The 23,229-nt window shown below is 45.3% G+C and overlaps 1 protein-coding gene across 4 annotated transcripts in view; it reads left to right on the top strand.

The window, feature by feature from the left end:
- Positions 1 to 348: 348 nt before the first annotated feature.
- Positions 349 to 23,229, top strand: part of aplp2 (amyloid beta (A4) precursor-like protein 2) — a 44,563-nt gene continuing 21,682 nt past the window's right edge. For all 4 annotated transcript variants that reach the window (XM_036536112.1, XM_036536109.1, XM_036536111.1 and 1 more), the window contains exon 1: positions 349 to 680. In XM_036536112.1, the coding sequence (XP_036392005.1) occupies positions 609 to 680 (72 nt within the window). In that variant the 5' untranslated portion in view covers positions 349 to 608. The remainder of the gene's footprint in view (positions 681 to 23,229) is intronic.

The raw sequence follows: 23,229 nt of genomic DNA, 5'->3' as shown, positions 1-23,229 counted from the left end.
ACATAGCACAACGCTTGTAGAAATGCTGTTTGGAAATATACTGTAATGTATAATATATAATATATAATATAATGCTGATGTATTGAATGGGAGCTTAACACCATTTTCATATTTATGCGCTATAACTCAACCATTAGTGTGTCTGTGTTTTACACTAAGGGAACGTCAACAGAAGCAGGCCGAACGGATCCATTTCAGTACACTGAAACGCCGTGTCCAGAACTTTTAAACACACTTGAGGTTGTGTTTCGGTAGATGCACAGAAACGCGTTCGTGGTCAGTCAATACGGGGGGCGTGACTGGGGCCTGGCGTCATTTCCGGTAAGACTTTGATCAGACGCCTGGCGGCGCAGTGGATCAGTTCAGCTGAGAGAGCAGGGCTGGGACACTGGAGCGGTGCGCACTGCAACCCAGCGCACACCGAGCTGCACTATTGATAGCTTAGGAAATCAACAAACACGGCTTACATGTAAGCTTCTCAGCCAGCCGCAAGACAACCAGAAGGGTGTTGCAGGATTGATTGTTATTACTCTGTTACTTGGAGCCGTACTTTTCCCAAAACGTGTCTCTCCAATTAGATAATATCGGAGGAGATCGTTGAAAGAAAGATGGGTTCAGTCCCGGCGATATCTGTCCTCATTTTGGGCATTGCAGTTCCAGCCCTGGCGGGCTATATTGAGGTAAGAATGCTGATGCACAGATTTATTTTAAGATGGTTTTGTATTGCTTCCGTTTAGCTAACCTCTGTTGTCGCTTGTTATCTAGCTAGTTACTTATGCGTTAGTATAGCCACAGTATACTGTAAAATTAATTTAGCAAACGATATAATCAACTGATTGAATATTGCGGTTTTTATTGGAAATGTTTAGAGCTAGTATGCTACAATTTCTATTTCGTTTGGAAGGCTTCATCTGTCAATTTTTATTGCGTGTTTTGTTCCTTTCAGTGTTTACAGACTTTGCTGTAGCGCCGAGTTAACTAGGCTAGATAAGATTTGTCTATCATCAGGCTGTGGGAAACAGGGTACGCAAGATATGGCAAAGCTGGCAAGACATCTACAGATTTTCACGAATTTATTTATGTAAATACAGCATAATTTCGTCATATTTTATCTTTACATTTTGGACACTGCATTGAGATTGCTTTTCTTTTTTCACCAAGTAAGGTTGCTGTGTAGTGCTGTATAAAATAATTATATGTCCTTCTGCTTTGAGAAGACTATATATCAGAAATAAATAATAATTTTTGTGTGATGAAATAGCAAGGTCGCTGGTACTAATTCACTCAGAAGATCGCGCAACAGTAGGTGTAGGGCAGACCGATGTACCTATTGTGCTAGTTATGCTGTTGTGTTCGAGTACGGTTTTGGAACGGGCCGTAGGGGCTGTGTATTGCGGAAAACAGACTGAAGGACCGCCGCAGTGATGGCTATAAGGGAGAAAACGAATGGTAAAATTGCCCACTCATGGGGCGGTTGACTCTGTATGGGTCATATAATTTGGAACAGGGAGTTACTTGACTTACGAACCTGAACCAGACTTCCCAAGTGAAATTGAAATCGTAGATGTCGTAGATGCAGTTCTGTAGAGGTCTGTAGCTTTTTTGGTCGAGATATTTATTATTTGATCGTTCTAACATGAAATGTAGTTTGTATTCGTTTGCTTGACATAGGACTATATATTAGCAGTTTAATAACATGCATATGTATTAATGGATAAGGCTCCTGATTTTATCTGCTAATATCACTATAAATACTGAACAAGTTCTGAATGCAATCATCTTAATTGTCGTGAAGTATAATGCAGGTAGATTGGTGCGTGAGTGCATAGGTTTTCCCTCAATACTACATCAGGTACCACGCGTGGTTTGTCCTGTTAAATTTTCCACAATCATTGGTCCTGCTTGGAGAGGTGGTGAGCACAGAATGATTTGGCCATTTTATCACCAGTCAGCAGACTGCGTTGGTACATTCTCTGCTCCTCCAATTAAATCGAATAAAATAATCATTGTAAAATGGTATTCATGGTTACTGCCTTACCTTGTCATTTTTTATCCTGTATTTAACAGTGCTCACACTGAGATTAAACCGTGCTTAAGGCACCTGGCAGTGTAGAATTCGTATCATTTCAAATAAGATAGTAATGTTAATTTGTCTGGTAGTTTCTTTTGCGATTGTACAATATGTGGCTTACTTTTCAAATGGCAGTATTTCTCCAGAGGATTATTGCTTCCAGCCAGCAATTGTGTGACATAATTGGTGTGAAATCTGTGTTACAATATTTAGAATTATAAAATGTTGATTGACAGTGGATTTGAGCTCAATTTGTTCACCGACTATAAAACAAATCAAAATCATCAACATGTAGTCCAAAATGATTTCTCTGTTGCTTTGGATTGCTGTAAACACCTTATGCATTATGATGTGCAAGAATCTGTCAAATTAAAGAAGGTCCTGGTTAGAAACACTTCCCAGTTATACTGCCATTTCACTTGGTTTCTTCATTCATTGTTAACTTAAAGCTGTGGAATATGGTCAGTATTAGCCTAAGCCTTGCTTATTGAACAAGGCCCCGTGCATTACGACAGTCAATGCACCCAAGACAACCCAAATACAAAATGCAGCATGATGCCAGGGTACATTTCAGCACAACTTTTGGTATACCCTGAGTGTCATAATGAGTGTCCATGTGTCATACAGAGGTGTAGTTGAGGAGAAGTCTATTGAACAGGAAAGTATTCTGAATGAGTGGCATTTGCCTGTATTTTTGGTGTGGGGATCAAAAATCAAGGAGATATGGTGTGTGGAGATAATGTTTGTGTGCTCCTGTGGACCTTGAACCAAATGTGTTAACAGCCCGTGGGCGTTCCACTGAGAAGCCCATGAGTTTCTCCTGAGAAAACACTCTGTCCTCGCACGCCTAGGGGTTGCTTTTATGCTTGGGTTATCCAGGGTTTAGCATCATAAAGGCACTAGTGTTGATGTTGTTTAATTTGGTTTATTGTCCAACTCTGCCTGGTTTTATTCCATGGAGCAACTGTAAAAACAATTGTTTTCAAGCTTTATTAGATATTTTTATGGTTGAATTCTCTCCAAAACATGCTTTTCGCATCAGCTTTCGCAAGATGTTGTTCCAACCCTTCTTTTGTCAGGTGCCAAAATATCAGTAATTATTCTGAGAATTGGAGAGTCTGTTATTTTCTGGAATATTATGCCTTTAACTTGCTCCCTCTTTTGCCATGAGTTTCAGTTCCTTTTTGCTGTCTGAAGAGAAAGAATTAAGAAATGGGAACTATTCTCTTAATGTGCTGAATCAGCCACTGGAACAGTTCGTTGGAACAGGATATGTCAAGCAATGCCCAACACATTGCCGTGCCTTGCAGAAACAGCTCTGCGACATGCACAATTAAAACTGTTTTCTTGGAAAGGTTTTCGTCAATTTCGAAAGTGTCTGGGGGTCTGTCGGGTTTCTCAGAGGCAGTGCCATGTGAGGCTTGGTACTTCCTGACACAGCTCAGTGTGGATTAGCACTAGATGGGATAGCTGAGATTCCTTTACTCTCCGGTGCATTTTCCACACTGTGCTCTTGTAAGGTTCAGCAACAACAGTATCACCATCATGGTACTGAGCTCAGCTAGGCTATGTTCTACTGGAATGTTGCTTCAGTTGCGCTTGCCATTATTTAATTGTTTTGCACAGATCAAATGGATAAAATGGCAAGAGACCTGGTGAGGAGCGAATTGCACATTAGGACCAATAGAGGCCAATAATAAATATTATATTAAAATGGTGCGAGGCATCACGGGAAAGCAAACCAACAGGGCCCTCTGTAAAATAAGATTGTGAACTTTTTGTTGGAACTTTTTTCCTTGGTTAAGTACTCCATAAAGGTTTACACTGTGCCACAGTGTAAACATTTATACAGCTAGTCTTGGTGCAGATGTTGGCATGATTGCCTGTAATTTATAGTGCTGGAAAGAATTCTGCAATCTTTTAAACTTTAGTGAAAGTTTCACCAAGCTGTAGTGATTATTCATACCAGCACTTTCATAGCCCTGGCATTGCTTTTCTTTTTCTATAAATAAGCAAGCTTCTGTCAGAATTGCAACACATCAAGGCTGAAGGTTGGTCTTGACCTTGTATAAATGATACAGCGGTCTCCATCCTTCCACAGTATAAAAATTGCTGTTTGTTTTCTAAATCTAGTAATATTGTAAACATTGATTGGCCTGTGTCTTTTGAGGTCAGTGTAATGCAAAGTTTTGGTCAGTGCTTTTTGTCTGTTCTGTTGTGGCAGGTCAGTTCTCTCTCCATTTGTGGTCTTTTAGTAAATGTATGCGACAACAGCGATGTGTTTGTTTTCTCTCGGGCAAAACTCCTGTGGCCCCCACAGTGTACACTGCATATGAATGCCAGACAGAGTTGTCTGGAAGGACAGGACAGGATCTCAATGGACACCTATTGTGTGGCCCTGAATGAATATGAAAAGCCACAGTGGGCATTAGAAAACGGCCTCGGGCATGGGTTTAGTAGAGAGACATCAAAGATGGGTCTTTGTGTAGTGTCATGTCATCTCTGTTTTAATAACCATAACTTGCCTAAAGAGAGTTGTGATCCAAGCAGTGTGGTTTGGCCATCAGCTTTTCAGCTAAATTGCCTTGTCCTGCTGGAACTAGCTAGATTGACTATGCATGCTTGTTATCTATAGCAAAGCATCCACAGTAATATGACTGTAATATATCACATGACTTTGAGTAGAGGGGGAGGTATTCAATATCATATCCACTAGTACACGATACCATATGTCTGTGAATTTAAAGCTTTGCAACACATGTAGTTTTATTTATTTCATAGGATTATTATATTCATAAGTATACATCTAGCAGTGCCCTCTTAATTGTTAAGTCGGCTGTGCTGTTGCTATGGCTGTCAGACTCTTAGGCTCCTAGAGAGGCCTGGTATGAGTGATACCAATCTATGTCTCTTGTTACATTGGAGCTGACTGATGTCACCTTGCAGGCTGCTGAGCCTGTCCCAGACTCCCATGCAACCAGGCCAGCACCAGTCTTTAGGGCCAGAGTTTCATGATTGCTACCTCCTCTGCTTGACAAAATAGATAGTTGAATGCTGTACAGAGCTCTAACACTGCCAGCAAGCTTGTCTCGGGCGTAGCAGTGGGGAAAGGGGATGGAGTGACTGATGGAAATGTAGACTGTGGCAGGCATCGGGAACACCATTTTAGTTTTCAGCTTGAAGGTTCATGTCCAGGCCTGGTATTGCGTGGAGCTCAGGGGAATCCTGAAGATGATCCCTTGGGCTAAGTATGCCTACGTGCCTTTGTGTCCAGCATTGAGTTCCAGGGTCAGGTTACCATATGCATAGTATTTGTGTCGAATAGTCCTGAAATACATTACCGCTGGTATTCCATATATATAGATCAGACATGTTTCAGGATCAAAAATCCCTCATTATAATACCATTGTTTATAACAGGCCAAACATTGGCTTGTGTTGTAGTTCTTGGCATTGTTATTATCACTGTGAGTCAGGATTGTGTGATCTAATGTGGTTGTTATTAATGCAGTTGTCAGGCACTGTTTGGCATCCTCCATAGAAATTATATCAGGGGTGTGAGGCAACATTCTCAATTATAGCATTTCTAATTGTCTCAACCAAGGCCTGAATAGATTTTTCAGTTGGGATTAGATACTTTTTGCCATCTGTCAATATCAATGTCTAATTTGTCCCAGAAACATAAACTACTGAATCTTTCCTCCCTTCCAGGCACGTACATTAAAACAAATCACATTTTTAGTTGTTTTTCAACTGAATTTTTTAATCACATAAATCTCCTTACATGTAAGCAGTTTTCCATACCCTGTTGCCTCAAAGCTAGGGAATGATTCCAGTTTCCATGCCTGGCCCTTCCTATCTCACGTATCCACCCTGTTCAGCACACACTTATTGTACAGACATGCCTCAAAGTCGAGTAATGTTACTTGTGCACTCACTTACTGTACTTCTGCTATCAGAGTTGTGTTCTTGGAAGCAGATACTGCTGCGATTTCCACGCCAGTTTCTTATTTACTTTAATGACGGCCTAAATGCTGACCAATTTAATCTGGGTCTCACACATTCCATGTTGACTCTGCTCTCTTACTTTCTTGAGAGCAGGAAGGTCTCCTCCTCCATCTCTGCTCCTCTGCTCCTCCCCCTTTCTCCTCCTGTCTTTCCAAGCTTTTACGTGTCTGCTGGAAGCGCACCATCTTAAACCGCGTCCTCTTTGTATCTGAGCCATTTAAATATAGCCACACTCTAGTCAGGCGAGCCCGTTTGCACGATGAGAGTCCTTATCCTCTGGGTGGTGTGTGCGCTGTGATTACCTCTGTCTGAACACACTGCTTCTGATCTCGGGGCAAATCCTCCAACAGCTAACTCGGCTCGTCACGCATTTAAGTTTTGCCCAGGGAAAGAAAATATTTTTTAAAAGCTTCTTGCAATTAGTGGATTTTGACTCCCTCGTGGTGCAGGCTGCGGAATGAAGCCTGCTTTCGGTGCTTTTTCCTCCTGCCTCTGTTTCACACCATGTCCTTGTCTGCTGTGGTCTCAGAATGGAAAAGTTCACTATTGCCTGGTGTGTACCTTGTCCCCCCTCTCCATGTGGTGACCTGCTGACTTCATGAAACAATGTTCAGGTTGATAAGAAACTTATGCCTGGATTCAGTTTAACCACAGTACATTTCTAATTAACTATAAGCAGGTGCTACTTTTTTCACAGTGCGTATATTTGCGAACATTTGTAGAATAGGCTAGTATTGTGTGGAATAGTATATGAGGTATAGAAAAAATACCACACACTTGCAAGTCATTACACATTGGCAAAGTTAAAATGCTTTGCAGTTGTTTTGAATGCAGGCCTTGACTGCAAATGTAAAGTGAATGAAAGGAAATGGGGACCATAGAATCTACATCCCAAAAGGAGGGGTGTAATTAGGGGACACACAGTGCAGGTGTGCTGAGTGCATTCTCTTGTCTCTTCTCATCCCACACACTTCAGCTGATCTTTGATTTGACCTCAGAGAGAGATGAGCTGCCTCTTGTTCTTCTTCTGACGAAAAGCATACAGGGTTGCTCCACAAAGAAAGTGCAAGCCAGGTGCCATTAACATTGAATCCATTAAAGAATTAAATACAGAAATAGATTCTTCTAACAGGTTATTCAAACCCTTTTGAAGCTACCCTCCTGAACTCTGTTGCTGTTAACTCATAAAACTTTTTTCCTTTTTGTTGGTGGTCCTGGGTCACTGTATGTTCTGTTTTAAAAAAATAGGAATATTTAATTGCACCAAACAAATTCTGGCTTGATTAAAGCAAGTCTGGGTGACTTGGCGTTCCTCGATTTTGCTTTTAGCGTGAAGGGCAAAAGAGCAGCGTATTGCATAATCTGTTTTTAAACTCATCAATCCCCTCCCCTGTGTAAGCTGTCCAAACATGAAAGAAGAAATGTACCTCTCTTGCCTTCTGATGGGGCGGGGTTTCCACCTAGCCCAGATGGACTCAGTCTTGGCATCCCTACAGCCGCAAGTCTCTACCACTCTGCAGTGTGGTCCTGGGCCAGCAGCTTGTCTAACATTGCGTTTGAATTTGCAGTGGAGCTGCTGGTTGTGAGAACATTTAGCAAATGGGTTATATATTTTGGACACTAACCGTTTTAGGCTAGAACCAAATAGTTTGTGTTCTGAGTAATGACCTTTGATTTAACAAGCCTCCCGATTCAAAGTTACGTGTTGAATTCCTCCGGGCTTCTTGGTGGTGCAGAATGTGGAATAGCTCCTGGTTCCACTCACACATCAGGCTAATTTAGTGGGTCCTGGAATGTTTCATCCTGAAGGCCCCTCCTTTCCTGTCTCTCTCCACCCCCTGGCATCCCCAGCCTGCCTCAATCACTGTTCAGGGTGGCATAGTGAGTCATCCCTCTTAACTTTTTTTTTTTTTTTTTTACATGAATGAAATATTCAGTGTTCTTTCCAGGAGTGTCTTGAAGGTGTGCATGTGTGTGTATGTGTATCTGTGCATGTGTGTGTGCGCGTGTGTTTGATAATAGTTCTGCTTCTGTGTGAGAGCCACTATCTGTCCCAGTGGATCAGTGACTCATCCTCACTCTCGGCACACTGATTCATTTGTGATTTTTGAAGACTGCAGTTGGGAAAAGAAGCAGCAAAGAATCAAAGGCTACATTTAACAGTGAGCCCAACATCAGTTGCCATCCATTTACATGCTCAGCTGCACTAACAAATCTAAGGGAGGAAATTATTTGTTTTTCTTTTTCAGTTGATTTCACATACTGCTCATATTCAGCCATTATATTTGTCTCCTTTTGCTCTGAAATGAGCGTTTGATTTGTCTGTAAAGATAATTTCTCATTTCCAATTAATAGCATTACTTTTCTATCTGCTACAACAGTCTTTCATTTGCATAGGCTTTGCTGTGTCAGTATTTTGGTAATTACTTATGAATGCTGATGTTGTGAGTGACTCATGATTTGGGATTCTCCATCCCAAGTGTGTGTGTTCACACATGTAAGGTAGCATGCCTGAGGCTGAGTGTGCATCTGCATCTGCATTTGCATGTGGATGGCTTGCTTGTGTGTTGATGAGTGTGTGTGTTTGAATCCGTAGCTTGTGTGGGCTTGTCTTAGCGGGTGTTTATCAGGTTTTCACTGTGGCAAAAGCACTCCCGCACTTAGGCTAATGGTTAGATGGGTAAGCTCTGTGTGAAGCTGTCGAAGGTGTTTTCACGGGGTGCTGGTCGGCTGTATTATTTTTGATCGCTCAGCAATTGGGTGTCACTCGCCAGAGAAAGTGGGCCACACTTACCCTCTCAGTGTCACTTGCATGGGAACCCGGGGCGACAGGGAAATGGACGCCACATGCTTGTCCTCTTTGTTCCTTTCCTTTTGCGGCAGGGAGCCGGCAGAATGAATCTCAGAGCTGCATGAGGCAGAAGCAGTGTACAGTAACAGAAATGATGCCCCACGAGGGGAGGCCAGCTCTGCTGGTGTGCTGGCTGCTGGCTTCTCACCAGCTTGTTAGCAGCTGCACTGAGACGGCGGTTTTGAAGGGAAAGGCTTTGAAGGACGAATTGGGCTGTTGTCAGCGGCCCCCTTGGGGTGCTGGCGGTGTCATTGTGAAGAACGAGGTCGAGCTGGAGGTCGGGCCCACATGGCTGATGAACACATAACTTGTAAGCCACCACCGTGGAACAAAATCGGTTATACAAAGCAAATTTCAGTCACAGATCTGTCAGTGACCATCCTATATGCTGGCTGTGTGTGCGTATGTTTTTCTCCAGTAATAAAGGGTATTTCAGGACTGTAAAGATCAAGCTGCCTGTGCCCATGCCCTACCATCACAGAGAGGCAGAAAGAGGAAAGAGCTATGAGTTGAAAGACTGGCGACAATGTAAGGGTAGGTGACCCTGAGGAGAGACTGAGCAGGTGGAGAAGAAGGTAGAAGAGCTCTGAAGAACTGAGGCGAAGGGATAAAGACAGAGAGAAAAAAGGAAGAATGCAGATGAAAGGGTTGGTGTAGATGGGGAAAGACTGGGAAGGACACACTGAGGGTGGGTTGGAAGAGGACAGATTTGAGCTGGACAGTAAAACACACACTGTCTCTTTGGGATTAGTTTCTGTGTAACAGCTCTTCTCAGCCGGGCCTCTCCTTGTTTACTGCCTCTGCTCTGTTCACGTTATCAAAAAAAACAGACGTTTACGCAAGAATCAGTCAAACAAACTCTCGAAAGCCCAAGACCGTGAACATGCTGACCTCTAAACTTTGCACACACCCAGACCCATCTGGTGCAGGGACTGCAGCATGATTATTCCCCACAGTAGCTCCACGGTCAGACAGCCGGTCTGATGGTGACTGCAGCAGACTCAAACTCATGGATCCTCAGGCTCTTTTTTTCCTGTGGGCTCAGGTGAAGGAAGAAGCAGTTCAAGATGCATTTTTAGCAAATGTGTCTGCGGGAGCCACACAGCACAGAGCTGCAGAGAATCATCCAAGAAGCCGTGAGGGTAGATCAACCGAAAAATGGCAAGAAACCTGTTAGCTCTTACACCTGAGAGCCAATTCTGTGGTGTGATGTCTTCATGCATAAATATCCCCCTTGTAGCGTAGCACTTGATGGGGGAAATATGTAAATAGTCTTTGTTGGCCATTCCTTTTTGGTTGAGATGGTTTCAGGTGTCAAGCTTTAGGGTGCTGTGAAATAGAACAGGAAAGACTTGAGGGATACCCACATGCGCACATGTTTTTCAGTCATTTCGGTGATTGTGACCAAACAATCAGTCATGCTCTGATTACTTTGAATTTATTTATTTTTTTTCACATTGGGGCAAGACTGAAATGCAGCCAGAAAATATGATTTAAAAAATACGGTGTTGCTAGGGGATGAGGCAACTAAGAAGCCATTTGGTAATTACCATGTAATTGTAGAAGATGCTGAGGAACCAGTAGACTCGCACTATATTAAAAAAAAATTCACTCTGGTCCCTCTCCCTCCTTCTGTCGTTTGTTGAGCGGAGAACATTGTTATGTTGTGGAGACATCTTCAGAAGCTGTTCTGTTATTACTGAGGGTTGGAAATGGGTAGTATCACACTGCGCCCCATCGAAGAGAGGGGAAGCAGATGCGTTTCAGTCCCAGCATGCATTGCAGCGTTGCTTCCAGTTCCAGATTGCCGCAATTTCGCGACTTTGCCCGCACGCCGCGGCAGCCCGCAGCAGGCCGCACTCATAGCATGCTACATTTCTGCCCGCTGCGTACCGGAGAACACATCCAGGCAAGTGGGAATGAACCATTACGCCCAGCAGGAGAACCGTTCCTGCACCTCCTCCAACCCTACTAATTCAATTCCCTATCACCCCCCAGCCAGAAAAGATAAATGCTCTAATGACACATTAAGTGTCGTAAGTGACATAGCGTGTCCAAGTGCATTAATTATTTTGCCCTGACAAAGATGGCTGTCATAATCTCTCCTCCAGCACACAGAGCAAAGCTCAGTGTCTCTTTTTTTCCCCTGCCATTTGACATCTGTTAAAGCAACAGGGGGAGGTCAGCAACGGCAAGCCATCCATTTAACTATAACGCCGGTCGTCATCAGAAGTGGCTGGATATCCATTGACGTGAGCCCTAACACATACATCATTTCACAATGGTCCCAACAGTTTGTAATATAAGGACGTGAACCGTTTGGGATTAATGTAACAGTGATGTGTTACATGAGCTGCAATATGATACAAAGGATAGCTACCCGGCAGTTGAACACAGTCGTACTTGGTGCAGTTTGGTATCAATTACACACAAAACTGCAATCATTATCCAAAACCTAGCTATACTGGAAAAACAGTAGATGAAGAATATAGGCTACTTGCAATCACTGTTATGACTGATCTGATTTAGGTAAATATCTATAATGGTTCTATAAATCCATAAATTATCTATAAATATCTATGATCTATCTATAAATAACTATAAATTCAATGCTACTGAAGTACCTGTTTGTTTCTATAAGGTGAAAGAATACAAGGCAATGTCTTAATATCAAAATGAATGTTTGCACATTGAGTCATTTTAGAGTTCATGAAATCTTACAGCCCCAGAAACGTGGGTTTACTGCTTGCTCGTGTGTGCCTATTAATGGGTCTGACTGTGTCCAAACCACAGAAACCCAGAGCGGAAGCCCACGGGTCTGATAGCAGCTTTGCCACTGTGTGCCGATAAGAGACATTCCCACAGCCAAACTCGTTCCTCGCTGATACGCAGATAACGCCCCCGCTGCGCCACAGTCTCGTCCACACATTGTGAAGCCGCTGAGAGGGAAAATGTGATCTCCTGTCCTTGAGTCCTGCTTCTCCCCTCTGCTTTCAATGTCACAGTAGTTCTCTCTGCCCTGGTCCCTGCGCTCTAACTGCAAGCCTACACACCAAGCCCCTCCCTCTGCCTTAGGACCCTGGTGCGATGCTATGGTAACTGAAATTTGAAGCACTCAGCCATTTAGTCTATTCCTGGCTTTTTTATTTGATGTTACAGATTGATATGTGCTGAGAAGGAGTGGGCCGGAGTTGGTCCTCTCTTGTAGCTCTTTACTAAGTTCAGAGATCAAGCTGTTTGCTTCCTGGATTCTTGTGACTCCTTGTAAGGGGTGTAGGGGAGGGCGGGAGAGAAAACAGTTCAGGGAGCGCATTACATTTCTCTCAAATCCCTCTCTTCGTGGTAGAGATTAAGCGGCCAGCAAGAGAACCTTGCTCCTGTCTCTTATCCCTCCCTCTAACGGCTAAGGCTGAGGCACAGTGTGGGTGTCTGTACCATCAGGTTCTCTCCCAGTGCACCCGTTCATAGAGCCCAAATTCATACCTGCCCTTCATTCCTAACCTAGGGAAGAGTAACACAATTTTGTTCTGCCTGTTGTACATGTACAGAAATAACTCAACACCCAGCCCATCTACAGACACTCGCTCCACAAAATACCTTCCCGCATCAGATCCGGAGTTGACCTTAGAAAATTTACCTTTGCTCTAAATCTGCATTTCCGAAAATTGTCTGTTACGTCCTGGGAGTTTTTAAGCTTTTGATCATGGTGGGAGCTGGCTGAGGCAGGGCAAGAGACTGAGGGGGCTGGGCACTGGGCTCAAGCAGAGGAGAAAATGGAAAATGGACGAGCTAGCAGGGAAGAGGGCAAAAGAGGGTAGGAAGTTGGACGATAAGAACCGTGAGAGGACTGGAAGACGCAGAAGGTGGCAATAAATCATATCAGAGAATAGGAAACAGGGAAAACGGAGGGATGCAGAGAGCGGGAAAGGAAGAGAAAAGACAGAAAAAAGGGCTGTAGAAGACTAAGGTGAATCCAGAAGACAACTCAAGGTGATAGAAATGGACGATGGAAGGATTTGGCGGACGAGATGTGAGGCGAGCGGAGCTGGAGCCTGCCTGCACAGCAGCAGCGTCCCGCTCTGTTGGACGAGACCTCTGTTGTTCCGGCTATTTTTATCGTAAACATCTGGCCCGGTGATGTCAGGAACGCAATCCTCTCAAGGCCACGTGGACAGTAAGCCAGGATAGGGAGGACTGAGAGGGGTCACCTGCTCACATGGCTGAAGGAATGAGTGAGAGAGAGGGAGGGAGGGAGCGAGCCAGGTAGAGACGAAAGGAGACTGTGCTGATAGGGTGGACTGTTGATAGTGCTTTAAGTGCTTGCAACACTGGGGAAAGAGATTGAGAGTGGTCGTGCAGAGGGTTTTAAGAGTATTACAGTGGCATGAGCAGCATTACAAAGCACAGAGCTGTGGGAAAGCTTTGGAATAGTACACACAATTGAATGAATTTGCTCTTTGTGTGTCTTGAAGATACCTCTTTTCTCTTTCAAAGGCAACCATCTAACTAATGTATGACAATAGCACGAACAGCTCAGCGTTTCTCTATGTAATTTGATACAAGTGCACTAAAGCTAACGTCTTACAGTTCAAAACCACTTCAGAAGCAGGTCTTTCCCTCCATCAAAATGTCTGCCGTTGCTTTCATGAAAGCATGTACATTATATGCATAGTTATGTGCTGCACACTCTGGCAATAAGACTTATTTTTTTCTGTGGAATGTATTCAAATCGAAAGATAAGCCAGGTGGAACTATGCGGTGGAACTATGCGGCTCTATTGAGGTTCTGCATTCATTATGAGACATCCATGCTGGATGGCAGTTCTGTGCGCTGTTGTCAATGACTGCAACTTTTGCATGCCATGCATGCATTGTATCTTTTAAACTGAAGTATACATTGAAAAACATACCCAACATGTAATCTAGCTAGCTAGCCATAGTTGATCGTGCTTTACAAAGTCTCCAGTACAGAGAAACCAGTCGTCATGGGGAATAGGCAAGATCCGCATAACATCCTTTTCACTCCAGGGAACTGATAAAATGATGTGCCATCTGCTTTTCCCTACCTATTTTTGCACCCGAAGGTACAACAGCAAATTGCTATTGTTTTTTCCCAAGCCCTTATCACGAGAAAGCGTTTCACTGAAGCATAGCCTTGCAGCCTGCTCATTAAGCAGCAGCAAAACAGCTTCTGAAGTCGGCGTCCTGTGAAGCAGACCGTGGCACCACACGCACGGCTCCCAATTTAAGTGAAGGTATAGTTTGTTCATGGGAAAGTTTTGTCCACAGGAAAACAAAGTTGCATACTCCTAGCTGGCAGGGTTCCTTATTGACTTGAACATGAATTGCAGAGTGGCATCAGAGAGACTTGGAGCCAGCCAGGATGGCTTATATGTGTTGATCATTTTCAATATATATTATGTGGGCTTATCTATATTTTACATAAATTGTATTTCAGTATCTTAAATTATGGGGCTTTGAGGAGAATTCATACATTCATGGAATATTTCGTTCATTTCGTCTCATTCATTAAAAACTCGTACGTCCCTTTGTCCTTGCTTGTCCTCATTGCTCTCTCCCTTAGTTCTCACGGTTCTCAGATCCTCCGTCTCTTCCTCTCCCCGTCCTCCCTCCCTGACTGCCGTCTATCCCTGGCAGCTGTTGCTTTAACAAGGTCGCTGTCGCCGAGCCCCGGCCAGCCCTTGTCAGATGCCTCATAAAGTATTCAGATCCCTGCAGACCCGGCAGAGGCTGCGGTGAGTGCAGCCCCCCCCGGCCCCCTTTCCTGTCACTCAAAAAAACAATCTGCTCCATATCAGCCCTGCTATCATCACCGCGAGGCCGGGGAGTGTAGGCCCGGCATTCTAATGGGCGCGGGTGGGAGTCGGTTCCCCCCTAGTGTCTGTTGAAACCTGTGTGTCAGCGATGACCCCTGGGAAAAATGACCCTCCGGCTCTGTCCAGCTTGCTGCACCGACCTGGCCGTAGAGGCGCCAGGACCAGTCATGCCGAACTGTGGAGACGAGGTCTCCCCCGCAGGGTGCACGCCGGTGCAAATAAACGGCCGTCCGCGGCAACGTGATACGGCAGGTTTGTTCTGGTTTCTTTGTGGACGCGTGCTCCCCCGCTGAGCAACCCCCCCCGCGGACTGACGCAGACAGACGCACTGCAGCCCGGGCCCCGAGCCCATGCAGGTGGGCAGAGAGAGTGTTATTCAGCACCCCAGTCAGAGATGGGGCAGTGAACGGTGCCCAGTGGGCTGCAGAGAAAGGACTGCCGTACTGTCAGGGGTGCGAAAACACCAGAGACGCAGAGAGGGACCAGCTTGCTGGATATACACTGGGTGTAACTGATCCGCCGGATACCTACGCTGCCATTGACCTGTCCAGACTCATTGTGTGGCAGTGCAGAATGGAGCCCCACTGTTACACCACATGGTGCCATTTATAAATAGACTTGCAGCCGTTTTCGTGCGATCACACGCTCGTTTCAGAAATAAAGCGCTGCGTGCTGATGTATTCCATGACGCTGATCGTGCAAGTAAACCGCAGCTCCCTGCACAGACATGTTGTATTGTTGTAAGTTTTATGCGTGTGTTTTTTCCTTTTCATGCTTTTTGTGTAAAAGCATATGCTCCCTGTGTAGTGGGTCACACTTGGCAACAACGGCACACGCTATTGCCGTTTGCGTAATGCAGTGTGATGTCCATCCCAGCTGCTGTTGTTTGATTTCCTTCAGGTAGTTCGTGCAGACAGCTTGACCACACTGTGTACCGCCCCTCTCGCCTTGGTCTTGTTTTTGCTGTCGCTCTTTCTCTCTCCCTTTTTCCCTCTCTCTCTCCCTCTCTCCCTCTTCCCCTCCTTCTGTTTTGCTGTTTCCCTCTCTCTCTCCTCTTTCCCCCCCCCCCCCCCCCCCCTCTCTCCTCTTCCCCCCCACCCCCCCCCCCCCCCCCCCCCCTCTCTCTCTCTCTCTCTCTCCTCTTTCCCCCTCCTGGTTTTCCTCCCACTCTTTTTGTCTTTTGTTTTTGCTCTTGCTCCCTGCCTTTCTGCCTCTTCCTCACTCTGTCCCTATGTTTTTCCCTCTCTCTCTTTCTTTCTCATTCTCACTGTTTTTCTGTGTGAATAGCTGAGATGCTTTAGCAGCTGGTTGCCATAGCGACAAGGGCGTTTGAACAAGTTGTTATTCACGTCTGCACAATCCAGGCTGGAGAATGGCCAGGTTATCTCCCTCTGACACAAAGAGACGCACACTATGTCTCTGCTACTATCAGGCAAATAAAAGCCTTTCACCACAGAATTTTGTTGACGCTCTGCCTTTCCCTGTGCTCTTACCGATATTTGTGAATACACACTGTTAATGTTACTGGTGTTGCGGTTCAGGCTGGGTACTTCTGTTTAACAAATGTTGTAATGTCCTACTCTTAATGAGTGAGAATCAGTGTTGGATAAACAGCATTGAGCTTTCTGTTTTGTTTGTTGCATAAGTTTATTTGGACTGCCTCTGCTTTGTGTGAAGTGTTTTTTTCCCCTCACTCCCATGGTCTCTCATTTTATATAGACTCCCCTGTGAAACACATAAAAAGTAGAAGGCAGTTCGGCTTGGTGATGAATGACTTGAGCTCAATGAGCCACAGACTAGTGACTGGAGACCAAACCCTTGTGAGTTCAGCTGTTGGCAGGAATGTCACACAGTTGCACCGAGCTCTCCCCAGCACCACTGGGGCGACAGCTTCCTGTGACATTGGCGAAGTGTGCTGGAGGACACCTGGCGATGTTTTACGGCAGTGCATGTGCTGTGCTCTGTGTGTGTGTGTGTGTGTGTGTGTGTGTGTGTGTGTGTGTGATGTGGTCTTCTCGACAACACTCAATTTCATTCATAAGCTTTTAAAGGGGAGGCTTTGTTTTAGATATTTCACATTTACTTACTGCTGTCATTATTCATAGCCCCGAGAACTGACCAATGTTTATATTTTTCTTATTGTGATTTTATAGGCATGTCATTAGAGGCAGTACTTTCATTGGCTCTGACAGGATTTGAGATTGAGGAAGTGACCTTCATTTAGCCTTTAGTAGCAGTAAGGGTGACTCAGAGGATTCAGTAAAGGACAGGCCCCAGGAGCAGGCTTGCACACTGCTGTTGTTGTGCAAGTGTGGAATTTTGTGAAAGTTTAAGGTTTCTGGGTAACTGAAATGGATACTCCCAAGTCCACATTTCCCAGAATAGGCTTTCGGAGCACCGTGTTCATGCAGCGCGGGTGAGTCACATCATTGGGCTGGCTGTGATGTTCCACACTTTCCCTTCTTCACTACCGCAGTGTGGAAACAAAAGGCTGCTTATGCGCAGGGCTCCCATTTGCGCTGCAGCGAGAAACTGCCCTTTTGTCTCAACGGCCGGGAACACGCCCCCGGGCCAACTTTATTGACCCGTTGTCACTTTCTTTTGATGGGGGGAGACGCTGGGAGCCGATATGCAAATCAAACGCCCCCCCCCTGTGTGTGTCTCTGCCGCATCCTTCCTGTCTCTTATCTCTGAAGCTGTTGATTTAACAGGGCCGTTCTGCTCGGTATACTCCTCTTCCTGTTGAACCCCTGCATTGTTCCTGCTATGTGATGTATGTGAATCCACCCTTTTCCCCAACTGTTGTCACCGACACATGTGGTACTCAGGTATTACGTTGTGACAGGGAGTGGATTAAGGCTTAGGACTTAATCAGGGCCCGAAAGCAGATATTCCTGCAGCGGGTCACGTGGTCAGCTCCCTGGGAGCTGTTAAATCGCACCCTGTCCTCTGTTGCGATAATGGAGTTTCATATCGGTCACCAATTGTCAGGTCAAGTCTGGTGCCAGGTCATTAAAACCTGTAAATCATCGTCAATATTTACCCCCCCCCCCCATCCCCTGCACAAGCTGTGGGCCTGCTCAGTGTCCCCAGAGGGAAATTCACCATCAGCAAAATGACAAGGACATGTAACTTCTTTCCTAAATGCAGAACTTGGTCGTGCCGGAAATGACTGAGAGACTGCCAGTGCAGAACAGGCGGATGCTGTAGCATTTGCTGTTTTCTGACCCGTGTGTTTCCTCTGTTTATTCTGTGCCGTCTAGTTCCTCTTTAAACGGCAACCAGCCATCATTATAAGAGTTACAGTAAGCTTCTTGTTCAGTCTTTTTAATGCAAAAAAAGAAAGTCTTGTTGTAGTTTGTGAAATGGGCTGTTGGTGCTGTTTCTGTGAAAGGTAAGCAGCCAGGCCTGGCATGGCCACCTCCACAACCACCCTGCCGCCACCACCAATTGCCCTGCCCTGCCAAAGTGACCTGTACTGTGCAGCTCACACTGCCCCAAGCTGCACAACCTGGGCCACACACGAACACCAGGGATTAGCAGCGCTGTCAGAGGCGCTGTGTGCTTGCCAGCCGCTGGGAGGCAGGCCGTGTAATAGCTGACCCGCACTGGGCCCAGCGAAGCGAGCCAGCTCTGTGTGTGTGTGTCTGTTTGAGAGAGAGAGAGGAATGGAGAGGGATACTCTGTGTGTGTGTGTGTGTTTGAGAGAGAAAGGAATGCGGAGGGGATATTGTGTTTGTGTGTGTGTGTGTGTGTGTGTGTGTGTGAGAGAGAGAAGGAGATGCTACTCATTATGCGGTTTGTATGAGGCTCAGAGATGCGCTGTACGTGGTGTTTCGATTGAGTGTCAGCACATGCTTGCTTAGTTTAGCGTCTGTGTTTGACTTTGCTCAGTGTGGTGTGAAGGGAAAGAGGCTGCTCTCTCCTCCACTGTAAAAACACAACAACAGGAGAAAAGCACCTCGTTCACACAATGACACGGAGCCATTGTTTTCGCTGTGGCTTCTCTATCCTCATCTTCCTCACTGCAGGGTTTAGAGAATTGCTTTTTTTCTCTTGCTTTTTTCTTTTTTTAATGAAGCGGCAAATCCTGAAAACCTCATCAGCGCAGATTGCTCTGTGATGATACCCATCTTTTATAATTACTGTGAAACGCTTTCACACTCCTCCCGCCCTCTAATCTGACATTTTAAATTAAGCACTGTCTTCACAAGACACACTCGTCAAATGAGTATTCGCAGCGCTGCACGATATCAACTCTTCTGGGGAAGAGGAAAAAAAAGAGAACAGAACTCTGCAATGGCATTATCAGGCTCAAATTATGATTGATAACCACAATCCCCCCCCCCCTTAATCATGCCATTTTTCGGGAGAGTCTCTTTGTGTGTTTTGTAACGTGCCCTGTTTTTGCTGGAGCGGTGTTTGAATGAATGGAGCCGGGGAAGAGGTCAGGAACATTGAGTGTCCAGTCAGGCTGCCACACACCAGAGACACACAAGGGCCGCTTTGTTCCTGCCTCGTCCAGCAAGTCCTTGGTCCTTGGAAACACATCAGTGACTCGAGCGATCAAATTTGAGACGGGGGGTTTGTACGGTATGGGTATTTCATCAGAGCAGCTCCTCTGTGGTCTTTTTGTTCACCCCCCCGCCCCCAAGCCCTGTACGGCGCTTTTCTCCAGCCCAGGTTCCCCTGTTCTGAGAAGCAGACTAAAGCTTCTTGCCTGTACCGCACTCAAGAACCAGTCCGCTGGTGTTCACACTGTTCAGTGGATTATTTTCATGTAGACAGGCACGTGGTTGTGAGGTCTTACAGTTTGTTATTGAACTGAATTCTCCTCATTCTCGTCTTGAGATATATTATTGTCATTCTGCAGAGACTCTTATCCAGAGTGATTTACACAGGTTACATTTTACGTTATTCATTTATACAGCTGGATATTTACTGAGTAAGTTTTCAGTTGTGTACCTTGCTCAAGAGTGCAATAGCAGTGCCTCAGCAGGGAATTGAACCTGCAACCTTTCAGTTAGAAGTCCTGCTCCTTACCACTACGCCATATTGTTGCCCTAAAGAGACTGAAGTCTTACGCTTTGGCCACACTAGCCTCTTTTACATATATGTGCCGTGTTTTTCATGACGTGATTGCTTTTATTTTTTACCTCAGTGCCTGACAAGCATTCCTCTGCTGTAGCTGTAATGGGCTGTTGATTATCCTGATTGTTGATCTTCCTTTGCCCTCTGAGGGACAGAGAGACCATTCTGTTTTGATAGCATGTTTCCAACCTTGACTTCAGGCTCCAATTAAAAAAAAAAATGCAGTTCATTCTGTTCTCTCACAGGCTGTCTCAGAAAATCATCAGGACTGTTTGTACCTCTGGTTGAGTTTTTATCAGTTTTAGCAGGGATTCGGAGGTTGATCCTCAAACAGTTCTGTCTGCAGTGGCCTGGCCTCGCAGAAGAACGGGATTGTGGGGAAAAAAAACTGCAGCAGAAGCCTTTCAGGGGTGTGGGAAGCGAGCGAGGAGTGCGGTCGGGTAGAGACATAGCTGTCACTTTGGCAGTCCCTGTAGAGCTCTGACGGACAGCCCCGTCCCGTGTTAAGCACTGCCTTACCGCTCCGCACGCTTTTCGTGACTATTCGGCATTTTCTTTCTCCTTCTCTCCCGTCATATTTCCATAGCTGTGGGAGACCGCGCCAGTCCTTGCTAGGCTTCATTCTGCATCCACTCTAGCTCTTACAGAAAACAGAAAACCTGTGTCACACTGCCTTATTTTTTGATTAATTTTGTCAACTAACATTTTTTGTAGCCACACGGCTGTAGTCACACCTCAGGTGATTTTTCAGTTGGTGTTTATTCATGGCACTCAGTGGGACATCACTCTCATTCTAGCGGACATCCTCTTTCCCCAAATCGACTGCACCACCAAACAAGCTCAATACTCACAGTCAGAGATCTGAAATAATCTGCTGGCTGGCAAAGTAAAGTACATTCCGCCATGCGGTTCAGGTGGCATCCAAATTCCAAACACAGAACTGTTTCAAGTGACCATGAGAGTGAGTGAAGGAGGACCATGGGACTGCTACTTAACCTGTGTTGTAAGAGCACATTCCACAATGCATTAGTCTGCTACATGATGATGTACTGTTGTGCCAGGGGAGGCACCTGGTCATGTAAGACACCACTCCACAGGAGGGAGGATTCAAATGTTCTCTCCAACAGCCAAAAAGATTATCTGTGGAACAGTGTAGTACATACAGTTCAATCTGTGCACATGACGTGAATAGCAATTACATGTACTGGTTAGCGTAACATTTGTTTTCCTCTCAAGTCGGAATATGTGGAGCTTTTAACTATTATAAACCAGTGAATGGTTATAAACCAACCCTGGTCAAACGATTGCGGTCCATGTGGTATTTATTGGGCTATTACTCACCTCGGTAAGTGTAGCCTTATGTGAATATGCCAGTTGGGAAAGTTTCCTGTTATTTCTCCCCAGCCATTTTACTGGCCATTTTTCCTGCTGCTTTCAAGTGTGTCCTAGGGAAGCCTCTGTGGTTTATGATTAGTTTATTGGCATTTGTGACAGTTTATTTACAGTTGTTACATTACTCCTAACTCATGTTAAGAATAATGTAAACATTTTTTCACTTCTTATAACATAAAACTCGAGAGTATATTTATACCAGACTTGGCAAAATGATTCTATGACTCACAGAAGAGACATCTGAAATTTCAGCCTGTTTGGTTCTCTGTGGAGAACCAAAAAATTGTGCTTAAAATAGAAACCATCAGGCACTGTTAATTCCACAGCATGCTGTGGTCATAAACTATTATTTTGATTCATCAACTAAGAGGGAGTTTAACTGGAACCTGTGGGTTTGGAGTGTTCGGAGCATCATTAAATGTGGCCATGTGTGCATCATTGCCCTTGGTCAAATGGAAGGAGGAGCTGCCAGTTCCTCAGAATGGAACTGGCCTTATGTAACAGGAGTGACACAAATCCCTGCCAGAGGGTGGGGGGGGGGGGGGTGCTAATGGTGAGGTGAACTCACTTACAATATGCCCTGGAAAAACCCCTGTGTTATTCTGCTTTAATGTAGTATTCTTACCATAAGCCATTCCCATTTTTTTAGCATTTAAATTCCAGTGATTTATGTCATTGTGATTATTGTACAATAGGAACTGTTCTGCAGATGAACGTGATGTTGGAGGGCTTCTGAGTGGCCCGGACAGTGGAGACACTTGTTCTGAGTGCAGGTTTAGGCTTACCCCTGTGTCCCAAGTTCTGCCTACACCCAAGTCCCCTCATAGCACTGCTCTTAGAATGTTAAGACTCATTGGGTGTCAGCGAGTTTCTTGATTGACATCAGTGGAGTGGCACCTATCCTCTAATTGGCACCCACTTCACTACATTGCACCATGAGGCACGTAGTTTCAAAGTTATTCACTTTTGCATAGGTGCATTGGGCAATGTGAGAGTCTAAATTTTACAATTTGCAGTAATAAAAACTGGCTGAAATATGCAAAAAAAATACAAAAAGAAAGTATAATTCAGCATCTGCTACACAAATAAGAATATGTGCTCATATCCCCTCATTGCTTAGAGGTGAATTTTGCATTCAGTCAAGCCTGTGTCACGCAGTGCCTCTGTACTCCCACCACACGCTCGCACTGCTCATGCTAGCAGGGGACAGCACGCTCAATTTAATTAGCTCTCATCTCCGGGAGGAGCAGGAGGAGGGAGAGGAGCGCAGCCTTGCAGATGAGACGCAGGATTATGGTGAAACAGCAGAGCCTGGGAACAGCAGACGGATAATGTTGCACTGGCATGAAGGCGGGATGTGGTGACTGAGCCGGGGAACGCGCGCGCCAGTCACTCAAATCGGCCGCGGTGATCGACAGAGCCACCTCTCTTTTTCATTTCGTTCGCTTTTATCTGGAAGACCCGGGAGCGTTCCTCGCATCTCCTCGCAGATGTCGCAACCTCGCTGTACGTCCCCATCTCCCCAGGGCCTGTGTAAACTGATTTAAGCACGGCATAGATGGACAGGTGTATAGACAGACAGTGTCACTGAGAGGTGCCCGGGCCTTGTCACAGGCTTCCTGATTTACATTCGTTTTCCATCTAGCCTAGTTTTTCTCAAGGCATGGGTGTCTTTAATCCTAGTCTTTTTTGTTTCTCTCCGCGTGACACACCCCGGTGGCCTGAATCGCCGGTAACATGTTCGCTGATGATTTGTACCACTCCTGGACTCTTAACACAAAGCCCATGGTGTTGCAGAAGTCGTGTACCGGGCACTTACATAAGAAGAGTGCATTTGGATGGGGCCAGGAAGCCTTGTGTGTCAGAACCGTAGGAGTCGAGAGAACTATGTGTGGGAGCCGTGCTGTCCCTAATCTCTACTGTATAGCAAAAGGCACAGCACAAAAGCAAACTGTAACCCTTTAAGGAGCAACCGACTATA

The sequence above is a fragment of the Megalops cyprinoides genome, chromosome 9 (genome assembly GCF_013368585.1).
Source record: "Megalops cyprinoides isolate fMegCyp1 chromosome 9, fMegCyp1.pri, whole genome shotgun sequence".
Classification (NCBI taxonomy): domain Eukaryota; kingdom Metazoa; phylum Chordata; class Actinopteri; order Elopiformes; family Megalopidae; genus Megalops; species Megalops cyprinoides.
This window is presented reverse-complemented; position numbering and strand designations above follow the sequence as displayed.